This window comes from Patagioenas fasciata, chromosome 18, assembly GCF_037038585.1.
Source record: "Patagioenas fasciata isolate bPatFas1 chromosome 18, bPatFas1.hap1, whole genome shotgun sequence".
Taxonomy (NCBI): Eukaryota; Metazoa; Chordata; class Aves; order Columbiformes; family Columbidae; genus Patagioenas; species Patagioenas fasciata.
In genome coordinates, this window is record NC_092537.1 from 3,044,760 (window position 1) to 3,055,025 (window position 10,266).

At 49.4% G+C, this 10,266-nt stretch overlaps 1 protein-coding gene across 1 annotated transcript; it reads left to right on the forward strand.

The window, feature by feature from the left end:
* The first annotated feature begins 514 nt into the window (after nt 1–514).
* CACNG5 (calcium voltage-gated channel auxiliary subunit gamma 5) lies at nt 515–5,280 on the forward strand. The gene is made up of 5 exons (XM_065852464.2): nt 515–765; nt 1,516–1,602; nt 2,373–2,513; nt 3,140–3,285; nt 3,692–5,280. The coding sequence occupies exons 1-5, from the start codon at nt 558–560 to the stop codon at nt 3,947–3,949; spliced, it is 840 nt and encodes a 279-aa protein (XP_065708536.1). The 5' UTR covers nt 515–557; the 3' UTR covers nt 3,950–5,280.
* Nucleotides 5,281–10,266: the final 4,986 nt, after the last annotated feature.

Sequence of the window (10,266 nt, forward strand, 5' to 3'; positions counted from 1 at the left end):
TCTACCCTGGAAGAGGAAAAATGGTAATGCTGGGGGGAGTGGGGTGCAACCAGAGGTGCTCAGGAGCAGGTTGTGTTCTGGCAGCTGGAAGTATTTTTGTTGATCCATTAACATGATGTCCATGATTCTCAACAGGCTACTGTGCCGAGGAGATCCGGTTTGCACTGCCGCCCATAGATAAGGCTCTGAGGATGGCAGATGCTGCACTTTGGCCACATCCTTCGAGCCGAGTGCTGGGTTTGGCTGGAGCAGCAGGAATACACCTGCAGCAAACAAACAGAGAGCCAAAAAGCTCCTCCCGCCCCAGCACCCGGCGTTCGGCACATCCCCGAGCCCTGGGCTGGCGTGGGGCAGCAGTCGGGTGGGATTTGGGTCAAACTCTCCATCTGTCAGGTCCCGCTGTGATTGCGTTAATGGCTTGTTTCAGCTCGACCTAAATAAGCAATTGAGGGCACAGGGCAAAGCTTTGGCGCATCGGTTCCCCCAAAAAGCGGCAGACGGCTCTGTGCTGATGGTCATGTCCCCTCTCCCCGCAGCTGTCCCCGCCTCGGCCCCCCATGCTTTTGGGGATGAGCGCCTGCGGCAGGAGGGCGCTGACCCTGCTCAGCAGCGTGTTCGCCGTCTGCGGCCTCGGCCTCCTGGGCATCTCCGTCAGCACCGACTACTGGCTCTACCTGGAGGAAGGCATCGTCCAGCCCCAAAACCAGTCGGTGGAAATCAAACTGTCGCTGCACTCGGGGCTCTGGAGGGTCTGCTTTCTGGCAGGTATGGTCTGCCCTCCAAAAACACCCCCTGTAAGGTGATGTTTGTGGCATGCCAGCATCAGACCATGGGAAAAGGCTGGGGAAAATGGGGTTTTTAGAGTCTGTGCCCATCTCTGCTTCTGAACTTAGGCACAGCCTGAGTCATGCCACCACCCCATGCCCAGATTTAATAGTCAAATGGATGAAAGTGCCTTTGCACACAGGCTTTGGGTGAGATGGTTGCTGCCATGCCAGAACCCGCTGTCCCCGTCCCGCTCCGTCCCAGCACCGCGGCCACAGCGCCTTGGGTAGCAGCTCAAAACTTTCCATTTTGTCCCTGGAACAGTTAGATTGAGGTCAACTCAGCTATTCCCTCCATCTGCGCCAAGTTTGACGAAGCCACTTGGCTGCAAGGACAGAGTTGAATAAAACCCAAAGGAATCTCAAAGTGACCGATTTGAAATGTCACGAAGTTTCAACTGCTGCTTGGAGAAAGTCGAGGGAGGAAGGAGCTCTGATACCACCCCAGGGTGACCTTAAACCCTCTGGCTTCAGGTTTTTGTATACAAGTCAGTCCTTTTGCACAAGAGAGATGGTAGTTAAGAGATACCTTTCTTCAGCCCCAAACACTGACACCCAAGATGGAAGCAGCACTAAGAAGCAAGATTGTTTTTATGCATGCACTGAAATGAATTTTAAAGGCACTCTCTCCCCCACCAAAAATAAACAGACAAACATACTGCAGGTGTGACTCAGGGTCTGTTTGCTGCAGGTGAAGAGCGAGGCCGGTGCTTCACCATCGAATACGTCATGCCCATGAACATCCAGCTGACATCTGAGTCCACAGTCAACGTCTTAAGTAAGTGGTTTGGCGGAGGCTTACTCTTTGTGTAAGTCTTACTCTTTGTGTCCTGCAAAGCACCAAAGGGTCACTAGGGATCTTGCTGAAGAAGCTCCTGGTTCCCTGATAGTGCTACCATGCAAGGATGCTACTACTTCTTTCACTATGTGATTTACCTGACGTGCTCCTAAGCTTCTGGGGACATCCCTTTCTAACGGCAGGATGCTGACAGAGGCTCTGAGCTGTACAGTTTCCTGTCACTGACCATTCGGCACTGATGCTTATAGAAGTGTTGGGCTGTATGGTCTCCTCTCTGTAATTTGCAGCTGTATTTGTTCTGTAGCAGTCAATTTTACACATTACATAGTGGGATTAATTAAGGATGGAGCGTCACAGCTCTCACGATGAATTCTGTAGTCATTTCTGATTTAATAAATAGAAATGTTCGGCAAACAGTTTTTGCAGTGAACCTAGAGAAAAATGCAGGTTCCACCGGTGTTTTTTCCTGTGTAACACTTCCTATGGAAACCCTCAGAAATGCAAACATTAGCAGACAATTTCACAGCCAGGCAGAGCCTCCTCTTTACTCAGCTCATCAGCAAAGGGGGGAACCCCTGCCAGGGGCTGGGGAGCAGTGCAGGGACACCCACATTAACCGAGAGCGAGGAAGGACATGAGGTGCCCACAGAGCAGCAGGGCTGCAGCCATCGCACCCCCCTGAGCCCATTTCTCAGGCCGTGTGGGGAGGACTGACCTGCTCTCGCTTCCCTCTGCTCCTCTCCTCCTAGAAATGATCCGCTCTGCCACCCCCTTCCCTCTGGTGAGCCTCTTCTTCATGTTCATCGGCTTCATCCTGAGCAACATCGGCCACATTCGGCCTCACAGGACCATCCTCGCCTTCGTTTCGGGGATATTCTTCATCCTGTCGGGTGAGTTTTGCTAACCAGCTTTTTTCCTTGGGCATGGAGCACATTGGCTTTTGTAGCTGCTGGTGCTCTCCTAACATGCAGTGGTTGCTGCTTGTTGGAGCCATCTCCTGTGGGATCTCCCACAGCCTGCCCGGGCTTTGAGGATGGACAATCACCCAGTGCAAGGCTCGTGGGTGCCAGAGGCGAGGAGATGCAGGGGAAAGCGCCCACCACCGTGCAGGAGCAGCCGCTGGGGTGCTGGGGGAGAACACACCTCTCACTGCACGCTGTTCGCAGGAGGGACCTGAAACTTCAGATTGCTCAGCCGAGATGTCTCTACATGAGACAAGTGAATGTTTTATTCATGGTGTTGTGCCAGTGTTCAACAAATAGGTGTGACAGCTGGGCTTTGAAGCCAGCTCCTACCCGGTGCACATGGACTTGCTTGAGCACATAACGACTTCACTGAAATGTGAGCAATGCCCTGGGTTAGCTCAGTGGGAAATCAGCCTCTTTCCCCAGTTATTTCAAGCACACTTCCAGGGTTTTACACTTTCACCCAAAGCCATATCTTAAAGGAAGGTGCTTCTTCAGCGCCTTCATCCCTATAGCGTTTCCCACCGCCTTCCTCCTCTGTTCCTCCCCAGGTCTGTCTCTCGTGGTGGGGCTGGTCCTTTACATATCCAGCATTAACGACGAGATGCTGAACAGAACCAAGGACTCAGAGACATTCTTCAATTACAAATACGGATGGTCGTTTGCCTTCTCTGCCATCTCGTTCCTTCTCACAGAGGTACCTGGAGCTGCCCCATCCCTGTCACGAGTGTATCCCAGCCTTAGAGGGGTAGTGTTGAGGCAGAAAGAGGACTCAGATGGGATTTAAGGGTAGGCTATGAGAGCAGATATATAGTATGGTGGGAGACATATACAGTGGGGACAGACCCCAAGCCTGGAGCACTGACGGGGTGTTTGATCACAATTTGATGCCAAGCACGGATGCAGAGGAGGAGATGGGTTTGTGCCGCGTTACTTATTGCAGGACACACGGCACAGGACAGTGAAGCGACCATCCTCAGCGGCCCTTGTGCATCATCAGCAGAGCCAAAAAAAGCCATTTATATTTTAGGTCTGTTTTGCTGGTGGTGCAGAAGGCAGCCGTTAGCAGGCTGAGCGTCAGGCCGTGTCTCTCTCCCCTGCAGAGCGCTGGGGTGATGTCCGTCTACCTGTTCATGAAGCGATACACGGCCGAGGACATCTACCGACCCCACCCCGGCTTCTACCGGCCCCGCCTGAGCAACTGCTCCGACTACTCGGGGCAGTTCCTGCACCCGGACGCCTGGGCAAGGGGACGCAGCCCCTCGGACATCTCCAGCGAGGCGTCCCTGCAGATGAACAGTAACTACCCGGCTCTGCTCAAGTGCCCCGACTACGACCAGATGTCCTCGTCCCCATGCTGAGCCCCACTGCCCCCATTCCCACCCCAGCACCGACAGTCGTCATGTCCCGACTCCATTTATTTGGTTTGGTTTGGTTTTTTTAGGCCACTCTTCCAGGGCAATTCTTTATTTATAGGAGCATAAGTATAACCAGAGACATTGGTTATATAACCAGTACTATAACCTAGAGAATTGGGATATTTTCCGTCCTTTTTTTTGTATTCTTCCCTGCATATGTAAAAATCTCTCCAAAGTCCTTTTCTTTCAGCTCATCCCGCAGAGCAAACAGCAGTTCTGCCTGGGGGATAAATCCATAAATCCATGCTGGACTTGAGAGTGGAAAAAATAGAGTAGAACTAAGACAAAAAAAAAGTGTATTTTCTGGTTTAGTTAGGCTGCGAAAGTTTGTGCATTTGCCTGTATCATTTAATTATAGATTTACTGGCCTAAGCGCCAGCAGGCGTAAAAGATTTGCGTGAATTTCCAAGAAATAGCCATTGTCAGAAAAATATACTTCGTCTTGATTCAATTGATATCTCTTCTTGCTGGATAGCACTTTTAGGCAGGCTGCAATGGGAAATAGCCATCTTTCTCAACTATACCTCAGCAGGCTTAGACACAAGGAGGCGGTTGTTCCTCTATGGCCACTTGCAAACTCTTGCTTAAATATCCCATATGAGACTGGAGTCTCTGCAGCCCTGGGGTGTCTGGGCTGGGGGGGTGGCTCAGCACCCACTTTTCCACCTCCATCCCATAGACTGGGGGTCTGAAGAGCAACTGGGAGAATTTCAGTGCAGTTTCGAGTGGAAAACTACCTAAAACATTCCTGTAGGAAACATCAGGCACAGGATTTAGCGGAAATGAGGGCCAGAAGCACAAGTTAGTTTGTCAAAAGGTGAGATCCCAAACCGGTGTAAAGTGATGTAGCTGAATTAATGGCATCAGTCCACTGTAGCAAAGTAGTTGGCTTATGTTTCATTTTGACAAGAAGATGGTATTTTAGCTGCTTTTTGTGTGTGTGTATAAACCTTCTTTTGAGGTTTGAAGTTTTAGAATTTCATATGATGCTTTGGCATTTTGGTCTTAGAGAGCTGGCAGGGTGAGCGCATCACCCTGATTGAAAACAAAGGACAGGGAAGGAAGAATCTGTGCTCCCTCCTGTGCAAGCCCTGAGCTGGGCACCTCGCGGGAGAAAGAGCTTTGTCCAAACTTTGTTTCTGCTCTTGTTATTTTGAACCTTTCAGAAGATTTCCTTTCTGCAAAACAAAACCCTCCGGGGATTCTTGGTATATCTGAGCTTGTTTTGTCTTACTGTAATTAAAACAAACAGAATATACGCACTTCTAACCTCATTTGTAGCATACAATATTATGAATGTTGCACCTCTTTGTTATTATTTATTCTTTATTATCTATAATTTACCATTTAGTATGTATTATTTATAAACTACTCCAAAGGAGGGTCCAGGTCCCGGCACAGCATCACTATTTGCATCGACTCTGACACCCATCCCATGGCACCTCACTGCAGACCAACCAACTCCTGTACAGGATTATTTCCTCTCCAGTTCCTTCAGATAAGCCAGTAACATATATCTAGTGTATATCTGGTATCACTGACCCCCAGTTTGCTGAGCTTTGAAACCAGGGTATCTTTAGCTAGACGCAGTTGTATTTACTGCTAGTTTTTATAGTTCTCTCAAGCACCTGTTTCCTCAATCTAAAACCCAGTTTGTAAGTGCTATGCAACAGGTTCACTGCTGGGAAGGTCCAAGCGTTCAAGCATGACCCAGCCCCACCATCCAGCGCCAAAGCCTCCTGGTCCTCATCTGTTCGCCCCAGGCAGATAAACCATCAGTTTTCCACTGGGATCTCTGTGTTTGGTGCGAATTAGGCTCCGACAAAGCACTGAAGTTCGCAAGTTATGATCTTGATTTTCCCAGAACCCAATGTAGTTTGCTGGGTTTGATGTGAGTGGTTTCTGGCAGCTCAAAGACCCTTTGCATCTTCCGCTGGATGGGTCTTTTATATTCTCAGTCCTGCTTGGAAGGGAAACCTTGAGGATCACCAAAGTCACTGATGTTCAGAGGCATGAGGGCTGCCCCACACGGCTATGTTCTCCCACACCAGGGAGTAGTTTTGTACAGTTAATCCTGTGCAGCACCATGAGACGTCCCTGTCCCCAAGTGGAATTTTCCTTTATACCAATTAAATACAGAAATACTCATTTTATAAATTAAAATGTCTGCCTACATAAGCAGAAGACGTGATAACAAACTTCACGCCTCCCTCAAGGCCCCAGAAGGTTTAGCAGAGTCTAAGGGTGAATTAGAAAAGTAATTACTTTAATTCATTGGAGAGATTATCATCATGTGGCTGCATTTGTGAGCCTGGGAGTTTGCACGCTCACCCAGTGAGCACGAGCCCTTCCTGAGTGCAGGACTGCTGAAAGAAATGTGTCAAAATAAGTGTTTGCTGTTGGTTCAGTAAATGCTGGTTTGGGGCAGGAAAACCTGGTGCTTGGTAAAGCACGGGCACAGCGGTTGTGCCGCCGGGTGGTATTGCAGCTCTCGGCATGGATGGCAATTGGCCTTTAAATGCAAGTGTCACCTTCATGGACTGTGGGGAAACTTCTCCAGAGCTTCTGAGGTATGGAGACACACGTGGCATGGACACAGCGGTGGAGCAAGCTCCTTCTCTCCTGAGCACCACCTCATGGCTGATGTTCTCCATAGCAATAAATCCTCAGTAAATAACTATAGTATCCCCTTAGGACACCTAATCATCATCCAAACACCTCTCCTAGTCGTCTGGCATGGTTTCACCGCACCTTAATCTCTGTTACGCCACATCCTTCGCTCCCTGAATAACATCACACAGTTCCCTCCTTCGGTCTCCCACCCCTGTTCCAGCGCTGGCCTCGCATGTGTCCTTTCTGTGTCTGTCGCTTGGATTGCAATAAATGAAAAGTGGAGTTTGAGGATAAACTGAAAACTAAACCAACTAAACTAGAGGTTTAACCCTTACAAGACTGAAGAGCTTAAACTCTCCATCTCTGCCGCTAATAGAACAAATCAAGCTGCTCATGGGCCTGTAGGAAAGCAATTGCTCGGCTGACACTTGACAGAAAATTGTTTGCATTTAGAAGCAAAAAAACCCTCTTGTTTTGCATGGATGACTAATTGGTGTCAGACCCTCGCTGCATGCGGCTGCGTCTGCTCCAATGACAGTGTTAGAGCGAATTACCGGGATTAAGGGTTAAATAATAACCCGGCGCTGCCTCAGCCCCGCACAGTTGGCTGCTCAGGACAGCAGCGGGCTGAGGCTTTTTCTACCCCTGCCATCAGCCTCCCACACAGCACACACATCCCTCCCCAGCCTGGGCACCATATGGAGATCACGGCACCCGGAGGGATGGATGAGAACTGAAAAAACTGCATGTGGGAGGTGAGCGAGTCCCTAGGAGGCTGGTTGGGAAACCAGGTGCTCTGAGACCTTCCCAGGGAACTCCAAAGAATCCCCCTCCATGTCTGGAGGTTTTTTTAATTAAATGCCCCTTCTATCACCCATCAGAGGCATTTTCTGACCTGTATCTCCCAGGACATGGAAGCTCTTTCCTGCCAGCATCTCCCCTCCCACCCTGGGACACGTTCTCCTCTTTGCACCCATCCACCACATCAGTCCCGTGGCCCCAGGTGTGATGGGACCATGGTGGGAACAGGCTCCCATTGCCCATTGGTTAAAAGTGCCCTGAAAACCCTTATTGAATCATGAGGTATGGATGCAAGGGGCTTGTTAGAGAGCAGTAATTAAGTAGCCAGGAGTAATGAGGCTGGGCTGTGTTCTCTCTCTTTTGCTGCTGGAGCAGCTTGTGGCTCCAGAGCCCTCTCTTGCCCAGTGGAAAAAATAACTCTCTGTCTAAAAATCTGCATATAGGTATAGCTGAAATGCTCTCCAGTGCTGTTCCCCTTGCACTTCTGTTGTTGGTGGACACGAGAAAACACTGGGAAGATTAAGGTAAGATGAGAGCACCCACATCAAGAAGCAACCACCTTCTGGTAGGGATGCAGGTCAGGAGCCCTGCTGAGCTGGGTTGGCTGCTGGTGAAGATACTGGTGTGACGGGGTGAGGTTTGGGTGGGTGTTTTGGGGTGACCTGGCCCTGGTGTTGCCCAGAAGGGTGACGTGAAACTGCTGCTGGGGGGAGAGCAAATTCCTGTGCTGGGGAAGCCCAGATGAACCTTGCTGTTGTCTTCGCTGGAGAGGGGACTGAAGACCTGTGCCCTTTCATCAGCTTTAAGCATACAAGGCCCAAAGGTATTTTATTAGGGTGGATTTCAGCGGCGTATCACTGCGGCAGGGTAAAGAGCTGACACAAGCACGGTGAAGGCAGTTTGGAGATTTCTAATACACAGTGCCCTGCTCGCAGGTCCTTGTGTTGCATTATTAATACTATTTGTCAGGGCTGTGTATTCATTTTCCCGAATGCGAGTTAGCCCCATGGGCTATTCAAGGTGTGCTAAGAAATTAAACAGTCTTATTCCTCTCTGCTAATAGCCTGTTAGCTGTGCAGCGCTGCTGTGTCCGTGGTGGGAGTGCTGTGCGAACAGGCAAACATTCACCCAAGTAAATACTCTTTCACTAATGAGAAGTAGGTGATAGATATTTATTTTGTTCTTCTTCCTTCCTTATGAGATTTATTTATTTACTTGCTTTTTTTTTTCCACATTTATCCAGAGGAGGGAAGGGGGAAAAAGGCATTTTCCTCCTTTTCTCATTGAGTTTTAGCGCATCCTACAGCATCCCCTCCAGCACAGGTCAGGTTGCTCCACCATCTCTTCTCCTGAGAACTCTATCAGCTCTTTAGATATTTTTCTGCAAATTGCCTGCACCAAAACTGTCCTGAACGCATTAAATCTGCGACTCCTGGGGTGGGGAGCGGGGTGTCCCCAGCACCCCAGCTGCTCGGTGGGTGCCACTCAAGTGTCCTCGCCATGGCCGGGGTGCTGAGCTGACCTTTCCTCTGTGCACCGCAGGGTTTCTGTCTATCACTGTTGTGTAGATATCAAATTGCAATCTGTTCCCATGGATACAGCAGATTATAGAAAGCAAAGAGCTGCCTCTTTGCTTTATCTTCATGTGTGTTTTCATATACCTTAGATTTTGGATTATGGTGACCTCAGCGGGCAGAGATTGTAATCGGCGGGCGATGGCTGTAGCAATTACCCTGTGTATCATTAATTGCAAACCAGGCCCTTGAAAGGAGGTGGCTGTGGACAGCGTGGGGCTGCAAAATGTGTGATTGGCAAAGAATGTGCCACGATCACACCGATTCTGGTGTCATGCACCGCAGTGCTCAGTATGCTGAGAAGCTGTACTCCTATGTCCCTGCCAGTGACACATGGCAGGGCCTTTAGCTGGTCAGTCACACTGGCTTGTGCCACAAATGATTCCAGCAAAAATACAGCTGGATGAAGAGGAGATGACGTTGTCAGCATCGCTGCCCATCACTGCTGCAGCTGCAGCTGCAGTCGGTGTGTGACACCTCTGTGCCAACGTCCTCTTGTTGTCACACCGCTTCACCTTTGAGTCTCTGGACAGTTCAGTCTTCTTGTAAACTTTAATGGGAAATAATATATTTATTATTATTATAATTTGCAATGCAGGAAAGCAGTATTTCAACCAAAATATTAGCCCAACTCGACTGTGTTGTCAGACTCCCCTCCCAAGGGCTGTATTTGAGGAATATATTGGCTCTAACTGGATGTTTTCAAGCCCTAAGCAGTGTGTACCGCGGTGTTTGTCCAGCATTTTTAATCAAACCATCTCAGAAATCCCCGAGCTTCACCCCTCTCTCCATTTCCAGTGGAAGGAGAAGTGTTCACACACAAATCGTGATTAATACGCGTCAAAAATCTGCAGCAGCAGCATTCAAGGTTATTCCCCAATACGCCATCATTTTTGTCGTCAGCTCCCAATAAATCTGGCTGTGATGAGCCGCAGCTGCTCTGAATCTTTAATGCTGGGGCAGTGTGAATTCATTTTTCTAAGAGAAAAAGCCTTGTGTGAGTGAGCGGGGTGCGCAGAAGGTGTTTGGTGACTTGGGCCCATCCAGGTTTGCGGCTGTTCAAGCGGAGGCTGTTGTGGCTCAGGCTGCTCCAAGGGCTGTGAGCCAGCGCATCCGGGTTCTGCTTAAATCCCTCATTTTGGAACCAAGTCCAAATTACCTGAATTAGTCACGAGTACTATCGAGCACCTGTGAATCTGCATGTAGACAAATCCCCAGATCCAGCTCTTTGTTGCTAATCAACGAAGTGCACAGGCACATGTTGAAATCCCT